Source organism: Melanerpes formicivorus, unplaced genomic scaffold, assembly GCF_026170545.1.
Source record: "Melanerpes formicivorus ecotype bairdi unplaced genomic scaffold, bMelFor1.0.p_v2 SCAF_1, whole genome shotgun sequence".
NCBI classification, from domain to species: domain Eukaryota; kingdom Metazoa; phylum Chordata; class Aves; order Piciformes; family Picidae; genus Melanerpes; species Melanerpes formicivorus.
Window position 1 is genome coordinate 4,504,231 of NW_027142353.1, and position 17,008 is coordinate 4,521,238.

The 17,008-nt window shown below is 37.7% G+C and overlaps 1 protein-coding gene across 1 annotated transcript in view; it reads left to right on the plus strand.

The window, feature by feature from the left end:
- Positions 1-17,008, plus strand: part of UCHL3 (ubiquitin C-terminal hydrolase L3) — a 54,275-nt gene that overhangs the window by 12,794 nt on the left and 24,473 nt on the right. The window contains exons 3-5 of the mRNA XM_068154744.1: positions 2,821-2,977; positions 3,978-4,063; positions 5,145-5,192. Of these exons, the coding sequence (XP_068010845.1) occupies positions 2,821-2,977; positions 3,978-4,063; positions 5,145-5,192 (291 nt within the window). The remainder of the gene's footprint in view (positions 1-2,820; positions 2,978-3,977; positions 4,064-5,144; positions 5,193-17,008) is intronic.

Consider the following 17,008-nt stretch of genomic DNA (forward strand, 5'->3'; position numbering starts at 1 on the left):
CCAATTTATTTTTAATCTGGAGTGAGAAAAGTTAATGCAGAAGCAAAGATAAAGGCTCCTCACATTTCTCTATTACAGACCATTTAAGGGGGTTGTTGTTTTTTGGTTATTCAGTCAATGCACTGTGAAATGGCTGAGCTCTATGACTTACAGCACAAATCTACAGTAGCATAAGCAATATAATAGGTAGGGTGTAGTAATCAAATGTAACTACTTTTGAGTTTTTGTACTGTTGCACTGATCAATCTACTTTCAGTTCAGTCATCAGTACCAATGTGGCTTTTGATTCTTGGACAGATGGGGCGTATTTCTGAGATCTTACACCTCCTTTGTGTCTTATAATAGGTTGAAGTATATTATTCATACTGAGTTTAGAATTTACAGTAGTCTTACATGATTGTGATAAGGTCAGTCACAAAGTTGGAGGTGAATCTGACTAAACTCCCTTTTCATGTCTCTCAAAAAGACTGTGCTTATAAGAATAAAGCAGTTAGTTATTAAAACTTTACTGTAGTCAAACCTGATAAATAGGGAGAAGGATGACTAGTTCAGTCCTCATACCAATTTAGTCGTGTAAACCTTTGCATTCTCAGTTTCTGCAAAACAGCTGTGCAGGCAATCTTTTTCAGACGTGATTTCAGCCATCTTAATAGTTTTGAGTTTAAGCAAACTCTCAACTGTCATCACCTGTCTTCAGGAAATTTCCTTTCTGTCACCTTTGAGATGGTGTTTTCTGTATGCTCTGGTTTTTGTCTGGCTGCTTGAGCTACAGGTCTGAGTTCCTTTCTGTCACTTTTCTTTTGCCTCCCTGCCTGTGAAAAATTCATTTCTTGGATCAGGCTCTGGGAGCATGTGAAAGAACAACCTTCCTCTTTTTCCAGAAGCTGTATCTGATTTCATCCTGAAGAACTATTTGACAAAGAGAGCCAGAGAAAGCCCATATGTTCTGTTAAATTGATCAAGCAAATTTGACCACCAGCCAAAGACCTGAGGTTTTCTCCAGCATGTGAATCCTTTAGAAACAGTAGGGAAACAAGTGTTTCTATCAATTGTTTATCCTGACTGTGTAAAGCCTCAATCCTTTTCATGATGTCCAGTGCTCTGAAGCTTTTGTTACTCAGTGCGAACTCCACAAGACTTTTGACTGTTATTTTGTATTTCTGAAGTACTTTTCCCCTCCTCAGTCTCCTCTTCAGTATGTCCTGTAGAGGTGTGTGTTGATCTCTTCTCCCTAGTAACAGTGATAGGAGAAGATGAAATGGCCTGAAGTTGCACCAGGGGAGGTTTAAAATCGATATTAGAAGATACTTTTTTCAAGGGTTATCAAACACTGGGATAGGCTTCCCAGGGAGGTGGCTGAATCACCACCCCTGGTGGTGGTAAGATGCATAGATGTGGTGTTACAGAACGTGATTTAGCACCAGTTTTGGTAGAGATAGATAATTGTTGATCTCAATGGTCTTAAAAGTCTTTTCCAAACAAAATGATTGTATAATACTATGGTTCTGTTTTTATTTAATTTATTTATCTGTGTTTCTTGACTCTTTCTAGATATATGAAAGTGCCTCCTAATTTTGCTGCTTTTGTAAATACTTTTCTACCATATCTTTGTTCTGATCTCTGTATCTGTATAGACATCCATTTCTCTCTTGCTTGCTATATATCGATTTGCTTGAACTTGCTTTTTGGGCAAGATGCCCTTCTTAGTATGCAGATTACCTCTGGGCTATTGTCCAGTTTAAAGGTCAAGGACTTTTAGTCTGCATTCTAGTTCTAGATAGCAAATACTGTCAGCACAGGGCATTTTAATCATGGTCCAATGAATAAATCTCATGCAGTAGCTCTGTTTAGGAGGGACCTCTTGAGGTGATACAGTCTGAGCCTTGCTCAAAAATGTGGCTTTAGTATACTCAACATTTATGTATTTTGCCATAGAGTTTATTTTGGTTAGTGTGGAACGAATGGCAGCTATGTTGTTTACCTCCTCTAATCTCAACCTTTGATTGTGCTCTTTGGATTTTTTTCCTTTGTTTTGTTCTCTGTGTTCTCAGTTAAGGCTATTTATGTTAACTGGTAGATAAGTAATACAAAAACCTAAATGCTTTGTTAATGCTTGTGCTGTTAATTGGACTGTCCAGAACATTCAGACAGGCTGCAAGTGGAGAATCACAGTGCTGGGAAAATTTCTTGTTTCTGTTTGTCCCTGATGTTACATAGAGTCTGAAAGAAATTTCTCATGGATTTTCAGGAGGAGTTTTCTGACAACATTCTGCATTCAAATGTTGTCATACTTGCAATAAAAGAAATCTACTTCAATAATTCTTTTTTTTTTTTTTTTCCTACAAAAGTACTTAGTAAAAGAGGGCAAGGAGGAAGAAAAAACAGCACTGTGTGGAACATTTTCATGTTTCTGTTTGAGGTGAAATTTTTTAAAAACAAGTAACATCTCCCCCCACCCAAAAAAATAAATCAGAGAACAAAAAACTCCAGCCAAAGAAGAAAACCCAAAAAATAGAATTAAAAAATGGCAGTGGTAAGACTGCTTTAACCTAATTAAATGCCTGAAGTAATAGGGTTTGCTTCTCAGTGCTTTTAGACCTCTGTCCTTAAAATGTTTCTGCTGTATTTGAGAGATGGTGACAGGTGCTCAGATTAAGGAAATATTTTGAACACTTTGGGAAGTGTTAGATAAGACACATTTCAGAATTATGTTTCAAATGTGACTGGGTTTTAGCTAAAAAGTCATTAATTTATGAAACAATATAGAGCTGTTAATTTGAGTAAGTACTACATGTCAAATGGCTCTAACATTCCTTCTAGTATGAGACCTTCAGAACAGAAGAGGAAGAAAGAATAAAAGCTAAGGGTCAAGATGTCAAATCATCAGTGTATTTCATGAAGCAGACCATTAACAATGCTTGTGGAACCATTGGATTAATTCATGCTATTGCAAACAACAGAGATAAAATGAATTTCGGTAAGTTTATTTTTTGTTTGGGTTGGGGCTTTTTTGTTTGCTTAACACTTTATTCCTCAACTGTGGGGAGGCATTCAGGGAAGGGTACATTTTGTTCTATTTTCTCTGAACCATTCAGATAGCATTGTGTCTATTCAAAGAGCATCTTTTACATAGGATTACAAAAAAGGTATTTCATACTAATCCATGAACTGAAGTAGTGAAAGCACTGGGTGTAGCAACTCCTTTTGAATAGAGTAGAATAGACCAGACCAAGTTGGAAGAGACTTTCAAGATCATCACGTCCAACCCATCATCCAACACCATCTAATCCACTAAACCATGGCACCAAGCACCCCATCAGGTCTCCTCCTAAACACCTCCAGTGATGGTGACTCCATCACCTCCCCAGGCAGCACATCCTAATGGGTAATCACTCTCTCTGTGAAGAATTTCTTCCCAACATCCAGTCTAAACCTCCCCCTGGCACATCTTGAGACTGTGTGCTCTTGTTCTGGTGCTGGTTGCCTGGGAGAAGAGACCAACCCCCACCTGGCTATAACCTCCCTTCAGGTAGTTGTAGAGAGCAATAAGTTCTCCCCTGAGCCTCCTCTTCTCCAGGCTAAGCAACCCCAGCTCCCTCACCCTCTCCTCATAGGGCTTGTGCTCTTTGGCTTCAGCTTTACGCCACAGCCAAACAGACCCTAGCTATCAGCATGGGAGTTGCCCAGCCCGAGAGTTGCCCAGCCTCTGCCATTTTGTGCACTGCTGCCGCCAACGCCTAGAACATTCTGCCCACACCACCTGGCCCAGTCTGGGCACTGCCCAACAAATGGCTGCTCCACGCCCTGCAGACCCCAAAGCTCAACAAACGCACAAGGTTTAAGGAGTAACTATTTTGGAGGCATGATATAATTCTATTTCTGAATCTTGGTTGCATATAAGCATTCTGTAAACTTTGAATGAAATTAAAGTTAAAGCATGACTGTAATGATATCTCTTTTTGTTTTTATTTTTAAAGAAACTAATTCATCACTGAAAAAATTCCTAGAAGATTCATTATCTATGACTCCTGAAGAGAGGGCCAAATATCTAGAAACGTACGAAGTTAGTATCATGGTTTTCTTTTTGGCTTTTATTTGAAATGGCATAAGAGTTACTTGCTTGAGCAGGTACTGTCCTTAGGACTTAGGATCAAGTGAAGACCTTAAATTATTTGATTTTACACATGAGCTTGTAATCAAACGGTGGCTACAAAGAAAACTCTTCTTTGGTAGTTTAAAGTATTCCTGCCTGTCCATAGCTCAGTAGCAGAATGGATTTTTTAATGTTTCACATTCATATCAATCCACTTGCTTAGTTTAAAATGACTTTGCAATAGATGAGAAACGTGTGCATAATATTTTCGGTGGGTTCAGGATGCACTTTAACAGCCAGTTTAAACTGATCTGGGGCTATTGCTGAAAGATGGTCCCTCTGCTGCCTCCTTTAATGTATGTTTTCTAGTCATCTCTCTTTGTGTCTAGCAGTTTAAGGCAAGCAGAGAGCTGATCTGGCTGAAATATAATCATTCTCTTCCCCACCCCAAACATGAGCTAGATGACAGAGGGGTTAGCCAGGTCTTTAGTGATGTTTGAAAGAATGCAACAAACATCTGGGCAGTGGTGGAAGAGGAGAGTGGTGCTGTTGCTCCTGATGGTAATGATGATCCTCTCTAAAAATTCAAATCTTGAGTGATTTCCAGGTCTGAGTTCAATTTAAACTTATGGTGAAGCCCCCAGGAGTAAGGGTGTTAACATGTGGCTGAAGGAGGTAGTAGCAAAGAGAGGTTTAATGACATTTTCTATAGAAATGTTGAGACACAAGATGTCTGATCAGATCTTCTAAAATCTTTCGTGTACTCAAGAAAGGATACATAAGAAACCCACTTTCCCATAAGTGTTTTCTGCGTGTAAAGGTGTCATTACCAACTGCTAGGTATTTGATTTGAATTGATTGTGATGAAACTGACTTCATTGTTCTTCTGAGATCCTTGAAAGTGGAGATTGTTTGTTAACTCTTATTTATTTATTTATTTATTAGAAACATTGAACAAAAATAATTACCCCTGTGGCATTTGATAAACTGAAGTACATACAATAATTACTAAAAAACTGAAAGTCTGATGGAAATATGTTTTTAATTGCAGGCTATTCGTGTCACTCATGAATCCAGTGCCCATGAAGGTCAGACTGAGGTATTAATTTTTTTTTTTAAAAATCTTTCAGTTCAATATCATTGAAGTGAAGACAATAATTTTTTGGAGGTTTACAGTGAAGTGGAAATTATTGCTTGGTTTGCAGTATTGGGTGCAAAAAACACGGCACAAAATCAAGTGGTGGTGTTGGGAGAGAACTAAACTTGAAGCTCATTTTGGATATATTTTTTTTTATTTGTTTGTTTTTAAGCTTTTAAGTGATGTGGACTATCTTGTCAAGCTTCATTTCAGAAGAAAGAGGCAATAATAGTACTTTTAGGGAAAGTCGAGATTTTGATATTACCATTTTCAGTATGCAGTATTATGAGACTGTAAAAATCTGCAAGAATCACATAAGTGGGATAAAACATTTTATGACTATTTGAAAAGTTGTACTTCAGGAATAGAAATATTACTATGTTTGGTTTGCATTGTGTGTGGTCTTTGTGTACAAAGGCTAATTCAGATAAGCTTTTATCCTCCAATGGATTGAATTATTAGGAACAAAACAAAAAAAACCCACAACAACCCAGCATCCTGCCCTGCAAAAAACCCCAACAAAACCAAAACCTAACCACCATAATATAACCCCAAAGCAACAGAAAACCTTCAACTAAAGATAAATTTAAGAATCAACATCTTTCTACTTCAGTTATAGTAAGGCAGTTTTCCATCTCTCCTGTTCAGATTTCAGTATCTGTTCTACAGAAGATTGATTAGGTTGTTGCTAGTATTGCTTTGACAAAGAGAGGAACCTTCCTTTGCTTGTGCTGTGACTCCAGTGGCTCATCTACTTTCTGTTATTTTGTTTTTTTGAAGTACAGTAGGTGAGGTTTTCTTTCTTCTTGGAGCTTATACAGTGTCTTTTAAAAAATGCAGAACATGAAGCAGTCCTTTCTGCTCCCCTTGCCCCACCATCTGGCACTGAAAATGAAGAGAATTGTTTAAACTATTTCTATGTAGGTGGTACTTTGTGATGTTGTCTGGAAAAATAAGAACCAAATACAGAAACAAAACCACTCTTCCTTCTTAATCTAAGTTGAATATTTAAAGAAGAAACATCAGAACAAATTAATGGTTTACTTCCTTTTCTACATGAAGGACTCTCAAAATTCTTACCGGTTTTCACTACAAATGGCTCCTTTTCTAGATGTTCTTGGCAAGCCCAGTAAGAGAAAGGTTATGGAGATCGTTCCCACAAATCGGTGAAGACTGAATCTTTTCCTAACATTCCTATGAAAGAAAAAACCCCTCTTCAGTTGTTTTGATGTACTGTGGTGTGGTGGGTTAAGGTCCATTATGAAAACAAAAAACAAAGCAGGGTGGAGGGCTTGCGGGTGCTTTGCCTGCTCTGCAGGGCGTTTTCCCCCTGGGAAGCTGAGTCTTCCACTCCCCGCTCCGTGCCCAGCTAGGGTATAAAAAGCAGGGCATTGCAGCTATTAGCTCTCCTTTTGGCTCCTGCCTCCCCTGGATGAGAGCTACTGCGGCTGCTTTCCTGCTTCTGTGCCACGTGGTCGGGCCTGATCCTTCTCCCTGCTGCCTCTGTGCCTCTTCAGAGAGAGACTGGTTTTGTATTATTCTTTTCTGTCCACTCCCATCCATTCTTGTTCCTTGCCCTTATAAACCTTATCTGTTATTGTTTATATATATTGTTTAAAGAAAACTCTTTACCTCTCTACTTCCAAGTCGACTCCAAATTATTGTTTGGTGGATTTGCTCCTTCCTTTTTTTTTCCCTCTCTGTTGGGGGTGGGGGGTAGGGGAGTGATTCTCAACCTTGCCCCCTTCTGAGCTCTTAACTCCCAGTTAAGGCTTAAACCATCACAATTTTTGGCATTTGTTTATGCATTTTTCTGGCAGAAATTATGGGATGATTGGGAGAGAAAATGCAAGGAATCTGTAGGTCCTGAGAGTCTTTGTAAAGATTCAGAAAGTATCTAAGTGATGATGGAATCTCCTATTAAGGGACAGCTAAGTTCCTAAAATTCCACAAACTTATTTCCTGATCAAGGAGACCACAATGCAACAGATTAAAAATTGTGTGGAAAGATGAAGATTTAATAATAAAATGTTACAAGATTCTCTTAGAAACCAAAGTAAACATAAATACTGACTAGGCACTATCCTTGCCAAAGATTTAATTATTCCATTCTGCATAATTGAATATCTGGAAGTAATGCTATGCAAATACTCTTTATACTGGTAAAGTAACTTTTTCCTGTCCTTTTGTTTCCAAAGCTGAACTAACATAATCGCTGACTACATGTTCTAGGGATCATATAGAATGGGATAGAATTAACCAGGTTGGAGAAGACCTTCGAGATCATCAAGTCCAACCTATCATCCAATACCATCTTATCAATTAAACCAAGGCAACAAGCGCCCCATCCAGTCTCTTCTTTAACACCTTCAGTGATGGTGACTCCACCACCTCCCTGGGCAGCCCATTCCAATGGCAAATCACTCTTTCTGGGAAGAACTTCTTCCTAACATCCAGCCTAAACCTCCCCTGACGCAGCTTGAAATTGTGTCCTCTTGTTCTGTTGGTGGTTGCCTGGGAGAAGAGGCCAACCCCCACCTAGCTACAACCTCCCTTCAGGTAGTTGTAGACAGCAATAAGGCCTCCTCTTCTCCAGGCTAAGCAACCCCAGCTCCCTCAGCCTCTCCTCATAGGGCTTGTGTTCCAGACCTCTCACCAGCTTTGTTGCCCTTCTCTGGACACATTCCAGCACTTCAACATCTTTCCTAAACTGAGGGGCCCATTTTTCAGAGTAGTTCTGGTATATCAACCAGAAAGGGAAGAAATAACGTATCTTAATGGAACATCTAATTGCCTGAAGATCCTGTCCAACTGTAGTGTAGATAAATTGGCAGCAAGGCCTTCTCTTTCATCTGTACAGGAGGAATTGCCTTAAAGCACATTTCTTTTTAAGCAAAACAAAATCTGAAATGTGAATATGCTGAGAAGTATAACTGAGGGTTGGCGTGAGTTAATCTCCTTGTCTTTTTCCTCCCAATGGTACATTTGAAATGTTGTGTACCGCTTTATTTAGAATAAACCAAACCAGGTTGGAAGAGACCTTCAAGATCATCGCGTCCAACCCATCAACCAATCCAACCCACCTAAACAACTAACCCATGGCACTAAGTACCCCATCATATAGTAGTGAAGGGACTGATAAATAGCATAGTTTTGAAGATGCCGGAGGTAGCATGTGCAGGTCATACAAGGATGTTGACTTGTCCTGCAGGTTAAGTTGATCATGTGTAGCACCTTTTAGAGCAAGTGAGAAGAGAATCCCATTCTTCCTGCATATCCATAATTGTAACAACTACTTCCCTGAGAACTTAAGCTTCCTCTCAGTGCACTGGAAAGGAACATGTTTGTCTTCCTGTGACTCTTGGGTTTTTGTTTCCTTCCCCAGCCTCTACCAACAAGGGCATTTTGCAAAGTAGTTATTCCTTTGAATAAAGTGGCTCATAGAGTTGCTTAATGATAGTAAGTGTTGTATCTTTGCAAGAAAAAGGTCCTTTCCAGGTCTCCTCCAGAATTAAAAATTAAGAAAACGTGCAGGCTTGCTCTTTTGGGATGATTAACTTGGCTTGCGTGCTTCCTAAGAATAGCCTGCTCTGTGGGTAGTTTTGTCCCTTTGATTGGTGCTGCATACAGCCATCCACTCAAATTCTTCTGAAAATGTTGCTTAAGATCAAGGGTGTTAAGCAGAGAAACTTAGAGAAGTGGGAGGTATGGCAGTTGGCCTTGTTGATTTGGTTAACAAGCTATGTAACTCTAGTCAAGATGCTATTCTTTCCCTCCCCCGTGCACAAACACACCACCACACCATAGATAAGTATTTTGAGATAATAGTAACATTTTCTTGAATCTTGAGGCGTGGAGGTTTAAAAATAGCAAAGAATGCAGCCAAATTCTCTTCTGATTTTACGTCCTTTTTATTCCCTGGAGCTCTAATTTCTCAGATATTTAAGGATTCAGTCTTCAATGCTTCTAAGTAAAGCCTTTACTTGATTGCTTCTTGGCAGTCTTGCTAAGTCATCTCAGTGGCTGATTGGCTGCTTTTGTTTCAGTTCTGTGTATGTTTCAAACCTTGATACGAAGCAAGTCTATCTAGAAACAAAAGGCTATGAGTAACACAGTAAAGCCATGCTGTCTTTCTAGTACCTATATATTTAATCTATTCATCTTGTCCAGTGGCTAGGATTTGTTTCTGGTTTAGAGTAGTCTGTAATAATAAATAATATTATTTTAGCTTCTTATGCTTTTTAAGAAAGGTTGTATTTGGGGAGAAAAAAAAGTTATCTGACAAGATATTACTTGTATAACTTTAGTACTAGTAGACTGGTAGATTGTGCATTTCAGTTAGTGATTGCTGGAAGAGAAGAATTATGGTGGTCATTTTGCTCCTGGGATTTAGCATTAATGTGTGGTCTCTTTAGATGAAGCATTAAGCTGAATTGCTAAGAAAACAGATTGAGGCTAAGAGCTATGGAGCATTGTACCTTGATGGGCTCTTTAACAGACTTCTCAAGTTTGATAGCTGTGATTAATCTCCCTAGTTTCAAAAGAAAAGAAAAAGACTGTTCCTAGCTATTTTATATAACTTTTGTTATTGTATTTAAAACCTTTACAAGCCATCTATAGACCGGATTAGAATTGAATATTTGGGGGAGGTTTTGTTGTATAAAAATGTACAAAGTTTTTTCCTGAATTTTTATTCAATGTAGAAAAGCTTTTTGTTCTTTCAAAGAGACTAAATTTTAAGAGGATAAGCAGTTTCATTTTTCTAACTCATTTCAGGTTTGTAAATGAAAAGGATTGTAATTTTTAGCATAACCTTAAGGACAGGTATTGGAGCAAGTTTGATTCAAGCTCTTCATTAAGACTACCAGATTATGTGGCTCCTTGGCTCACTTTTTTGCTACAGTAAAACAAATAACTATATAAAAGATGGGTGCTTCTATGGGTAAAAAAATGTAAGTCTGTGTAAAATGACATTAATAGAAAGCAGTAAGGTCTGGGAATAATTCCACAGGAGAAGCATGGTGTTGGTTTCAGAGCTTTCAAGGGTAGTTTGATTCTGGTCCCATGTTCCAGTACCATAATGAGGACAATTAATGTAAGACTCTTGTAACAGTCTTTCCATTAAACTTTATGGTGCTGAAGCTTACACTTTCTCAAGTCACAGGTATTTCATATCCAAAGCTGCCAAAAAAGGGATCTAGGGTCTTCACAGCAAAGTTTCATGGATCCCGCTCACTCCCCTTTCTATGTGATAGTTCCTGAAAGGCAGCTATTGCTGAGACTAGAGTAATGGCTACTCAGGATCCTCTGTATTCTTTCATGAGTTTTCTGCTGAGCATACACTTTTCATTATGATATCTAAGATGTCTGGAGATGTGGAAAATATAACCTGCTTGTTTCAGAACTGCACACAGATTTAAGCTGGTCCTTATATTGTTCCTTCATAATGACCAGTGTTGGAGTTTTCACATTAATTCTGTCTGTATGTGTTGGGGTTTAGGTTTTTGAGGTTGTTCAGGTTTTCTGGGTTTGGTTTGGTTGGTTGGTTTTGGCTTGGGGTTGTTGTTAGGTTTCCCCCCAGCTTTTAATTTTTGTTCTTCCTGTGCCCCCTTTTGCAGTTCCTGAACTGCTGAAACTCTGTGCTACTACATGTTTTAACATTTCTGATACACTCTGAACAACAACAAAGAAAAAAACCCAACAAACCAAACTAAAAAGCACAGATAAAACAAAAAACACTCCACTCCCCCCTTCAAAACCATTAAAAAGAAAAGACAGGTTTTGGATGTGAGTGTATCCTCATTATTTGTCTATTATACAGTGGTCATTATCGAAGTTATGGCAGAATCTGATGGAGGAAAAATAGCAATTAATAGCACCAATTAAGCTTGTGTTTATGTCTAGCTTTTTCTGGTATTACTATCTTGGGTTGCTTTCTTTCAAAGCAATCATCATTATATGGATCACTCAGTCTGAGGGGAATTTGATTTGGAAACAGGAAAACATGTCAAATACTTGAGACTTCCAGGTTGAGAGGCTTTCACAAACCAAACAGCCCTTTTGAATTTGGAACTGGGAAAGAAACTTATTTTGTATCCTGTCTACCCATTTTCATTAATAATGAGAGGTTTCTATATAGTCTTCTGAGAGAGTAAGAAAGGAGGAGAATGTGAAGGCACACTTGCTGTAGAAATTGTTTAACTCAACAGTGATATGCTATGGTAGCTTGATGGAGTCTGCATTGACCTTTTTAAGATGTGAATGTAATAATGTGAATGGCAAGATATTTTTGTTTCCTTCTCATTACTGACATCCATATCCACTACTTTGCAGCTATGCTTCATTATAGCTCAATTCTACAGTAAGGAAAATGGCAAACTCTTACCATATAAAGTACTTTAAAAAAACACCCAATATGAATTGGCCTTTAGTAAACAAATTATATCTAGAAGGTCATCTGTACTGAATTTCTGCATTTCTGAAGTCTTTGACATGCTTAATTCTTGTTCGAGTATTTTCTTCTGGTGATAGTATCTGCAGTTTTAGCCAGCCATCTGTGTGTAGCTGGAAAAATAATTCTGGATTGTCAGATGACCTACAAAATCTTCAACCTTCCATTAGCTTTCCAAACAGCTTTTTGAAACTGCTCATCCTATAGCCTTGTAGGAACTAATGCTGACACAGAGGTGTTAGAAGCACACGGCTGGGAAGAGAGGAGAAGGCTTAACAAAGCAGACTTTTTATCAGCTTTTGCTGCTGTGAACAGCAAATACTCAAATAGTTGTGGTGTTAAGTAACTGGCAGTCTGTTTGTGTAATATCAAGGTATGGCCAACCGCTGACACGTGGCTTTCCATATCACTTTTTCTTACAACGTTAAAATGGTAGAGTAAATTTTTTGAGTCTTGTGGTATTTGCAGCATATGGAAGCACTTTGGGTTTTGAGGGTGATTTTTTTTGGTTTTTTGTATGGGGGAGTTTTAGCATGGTTTATGCATTACAGTTTAGCAGAATGTGATTTGTGGGTTTTGAGAAGTTTGCTTCTTTAAATGTTACTATGGGATAGCTCAAACTAATGTTTCATTCAAGCGAATAAATACAAGCGAAATGGCCCCTCGAAGTACCTGTGTTAGGTATTGGTTGGAGAATAATAAAAGCTTTTTATTTTGTTCATAGCCTAAATTCTTAGGAGCTCTCAGATTCCTGGCTTTTCTTTTCGTTTTCTTAGAAGCTATTGAGAAAGTCCAACTAAATGAAGCTTAACCTACAGTGCTAACCTACAGTGCTCAGTATCTAGTTTTTCTGGAAGAGAGGCTGAAACAGAACTGGAATATAAAATATATCAGCTATTTCAGGGAGCACAGATTATACTGCTTTTGGTTTTGTGATTCTTCCTCTTCAGTTTTTTTAGTACACTTCATACATCTATATCCCAACTGACAGGCTAGCAGAGCTACATGTTGGGCTTAAGTGAGGCTCAGAACTGAGCAGACTGAAGTGCTGCATCTGAGCTGCCATTTTAAATGAAAGCAACATTCTTGCACCTCATTAATCTTTGTAAAACATATTGAGAGTGGAAAAAATAGTGTTTGAGAATTAAAACTGATGTTTGATTCTTATCATTATAAAAGTCACAAGAACTAGTCACAGATGTTCATTAAAAAGTTAAATACACACATCACTGTGTTTACTTAGGTATACTTTTTGTTCTCAAGTATGATCAGGAATAGTTTTAACATGAATTGAAGTTGGCAGCCACTAAAAAAGCTACCACAGCTTGACTTCTTCCTTAACTCAAACCATAACTGCAAACTGTAGTCTGTAAACTGTAATGTGCTGTGAGAATTATAATCTTGCTTGGAATGCGCTAAGTTAGACTTTGATCACAGTAACAGTCGTTAACGTTGGCAAGAACCAAGGAGAGTCAATGCGCTCTGTTCTCAACTGCTATAAAACTTGAACTTTCAAAGATCTCTGATTCCCTGAGGCATTACAATTTATTGTTAGAGAAAAAAAAAACATAAAGGAGCTTCCTTTTCACTTCTGCCAAGAACCTATGGTTGGATTTTTTTGTAAGCAGTGCATATTCCTCGGTGTTTCTTCTGAATAATCCATAGTCTTGTAAAGAAACATTTGCATCCTGCGAGAATATAAAATCAATCACATAACTGTTTCTAAGATTATTTTGTGTTTAGCTTAGCATTACAGAACAGTCATGTAACCTCTTCTACAAAGACAGTGAAGTTGCCTAAAAAATGTTAGTGATGGCTTTGTATCTTTTACAGCTTATGCAGTAGAAGTGTAAAAGTGAGCTTACTAGAGCCATGTGAATTATTCTGAAATGATACTTGGTTAGTCCTTGACTCATAGCATTGCCCTTTTATTGAACATGTCAGTGCTTCAGAGACATGCATAAATCTGATTTCTATGCTGAGAAAATAACTAATAAGGTATTAATAAGGTGTTAATACAATATTGCTCTGTATTGTTATTCTGGGTCATATGCTTCACTGTAAAGTCTATATGAAGGAACTCTGATTCCCAGGATGAAACAGAACTAGAGAGGCTATTCGCACCCATAAAGCAGCCCATGAATTTAAATAACAAGCATAATAAGAGATATGTAACAAGTCAAAGTAACAAAACATTTCTACAGTTGTGCATCCAACATCTCTTACCAACCAACTGCCATAAGTTTGTCTTGTTCTGGTTTTGTTGCTTTGTTGCCTTTTGTCTTTTTTTTTTCCCCCATCTCTTCAATCCATAACACTTCCAATGCTACTCTTGCACTAACTGTGTAAGAGACACTAAGAAGCAGGCCCTAGCCCTGTGTTTGCATTTTAGCAGGCTGATTGTGTCAGGTGATGGCTGAGTTTTTGCTCCAGCCTCAAGCAGAAGAGGCTCATTTGGCTCTCAGTTGTGTTGTTTTGCTTTGTTATTTATTTGGGGGGGAGGTGGTGGTGGGTTTTGTTGTGGGTTTTTTGGTTTTTTTTTAATCCAACCTCTAAATTTTTTGGGGAAAAATAATTATAAGAGCTTACAATCCTTGAGACTGACAACATTTTATTAGTACAGCTGAATCTAGACAGTGTGCTAAAACTGCTCAGAGAATTACATTGCATCAACCAACTTTGCTCAAGGAAGCAAAAATGTGGTAATTGAGCATGCAATGCTGTTCAACTTAAGGCAAAAAAAAAACCTTGCAGAAGAAAAACTATTTGAAAAAACCAAGTTCATTTAGGTTTTGCAAAGCTCCCTAACCTTTGGGATTTTCTTTCTTTTATAATTCCACTAATTTTTGATCACAGAAGTCACCATTGTGATAATCTAGCTTGACTTGTGCCTAACATAGACCATAGAACTTAGATTTATGTCTTTAGAGAAAGATAAATGATCACTAATTTCAGAAATATTTTTCTGGGTGCACTGATCTTGCCATTTTTCTTGCCTTCAAGCTCTGTCTTTACCCTTATGTCTAGCAAAGTAATACTCTCAAGATACTGATCGCTCTTAATCATGAATTAAACTGCCATGGAGAATATTGGAAAGATTATTTTTGGTTTTCTACCAGCTGCAGAAACACTACTTAAACTTATTAGTTGATCAGCTAGCAGACGTAGCCCAAATCAGTTAAACAACTGTCATTTTGGTTTTAATACATATTAATGCTGATAACTTGTAATGTTGAAAAAGCGAGTGTGGAGTGGAGTTCATGAACCTTTACTTCCTAAGAATGTTGTGCAGGCTTTTGTTGCATGTAAGGAAGTTCTAGTTAGGAATAAGGCTTTCCTTGCAGTTGAAATATTTATGTCAGTCATTTGTGTGAATTCTGTGGTGTACGGTTGGCGCTCATGAAGCAGCTTCCTTTGTCAAGCTCCTCTTCCCTGTCTGGATGCTTATCTTATAAAAGTTTGAAGGAACTTAATGTTGATCAAGATTTTACCACCACCATCAAAACAGGCTTGAAATGCAAAGAAAATATTAAAAAACACTTGTGAAGGAGGGAGGAAGAAGAGGATTTTTTTCCAGACAGTGTGATGCATACATTTAATTTGCATGCAAAAAAACCTAACACTAAGGTTAATGACTTCTAAGGAGGTAAAACAATATTACACTCTGAACTCTTCATACAGACCCTTTAAAACATCGTGTTTAATTCACTAAGGAGCAATTACTTGAAAAACAAACAACTACTTCAAAAGGTAGTGGGGGGAAAAATGACAGATATGAATTACATATTAAATATCTTCTCTGAATATAATCTAGAAGCTATAATAACTCTTATATTGCCCATTTGGCTGGAAAAGTTGCACTTTTTATTACAATTTTAACCTTATCCCATCTTTACTGCAGGGCTTATTGTACAGGAACTGTTCAATGAGGCCACAGACACGTAGCGTATCGGGAGGAGTTGGTGCAGTCTCATAAACAACTCAACAGAGTATATGTGGCAGGACCTTTGAGCCCATGGTTGTACATATGGAACAAAGACTGGGCCTTAAAGAATTGTATCTCCTGTTTATGCAGTTAAAGTTCTTTAATGTCCTAGTGCAACTGGTGTTTCTTTCTACACAGTGACACGACCTCAAAATGGAGTAAAGAAGCATAGTTGGCCAGCTGCTAGACAGGGAAGCTTCCTTGAAGGTGGCATGGGTGCCCTGAACTTGAGCTTTGAGAGAGATTAATTTTTGTAACCACTACAAAGTTAATCAGTAATAAATACTTCTTAGGAAGAAATGGTCATGCAACCCCAGATACTGCTGTCTCTCATTAGATGCGGACTTGAGATGCTTGCTGGATTTGGTCCCCCCAAGCAAGATGAGCAGACAGATCCCCATCAGGTTTTTGGCATGGAGCTACTCAGCACTAATAAACTTCTGCACTTCTAGGTATGTGCAAAAGCAGAGCTCCCTTGGTGCCTGGACAAACTTTATGGACATTTCCTTTAGCTCTTAGATTCAATGTTTCTAGACAGTTATATATAGAAATTAATTTTGGATTGAGGCAGATAACTGCCTGAATGTTGTTGTTTTTTAATCTATTCCATGAAGCTTTTAGCTTGCTTATGATTAATTTATGGGTTTTTTTTGCATCACAAACCATTAAAATTGTGCCTCCTGGTTTATATGGAAATAACATTAAATTCTGGTTCAGAAGTTTTGCTTTACCAGTTCAGATATCTGACCTGCAACTTTCAGCACAGAAGTACACTCCTGTGATCTTTCGATCTTGTGAAGTTCATCTGATTCTCTCTTCTTCAGTTTCTAGCTGTGTGTCTTGTTTGAGTAAGTGTCTCAAGCTATGATTTGTCTCCCACATTTTAAATTAAGTGAAATGTGTGAATTTGTATCTTTTATTTGGAGATGTTCATTTAACATTAGTGTCATGTTAATATTGACATGTTGTTCTATTTTGAATTAATATTCAGTTGAAAACAACTTCACTTGAAGCGTCTTAATTTGTTCTTATTAAAGCAATGCATGGAATTTTTTAGCAATTGCAACTTTGTTAATTAGAAATAATCCCGTATTAACTTTGTTTTTTCAGAATCCCTATATACTGTCTGTCAAAACTTCAGTCTTACAAATACAAAAGTATATTTTCAGTGGGGAGAAAGTTTCTTTTTGTCTTGGTTAATCTCCCTAAGGGACCCACTAGTACAGGAAATAAAGGATTAAAAGATTCAATTAATGCAATTTAAAATGAGGACAATAATGCCCTAGTAATATTAAAATATTAGTTGCCTTGAATTGCATTCTAGGCTGTGGATTCAATTTT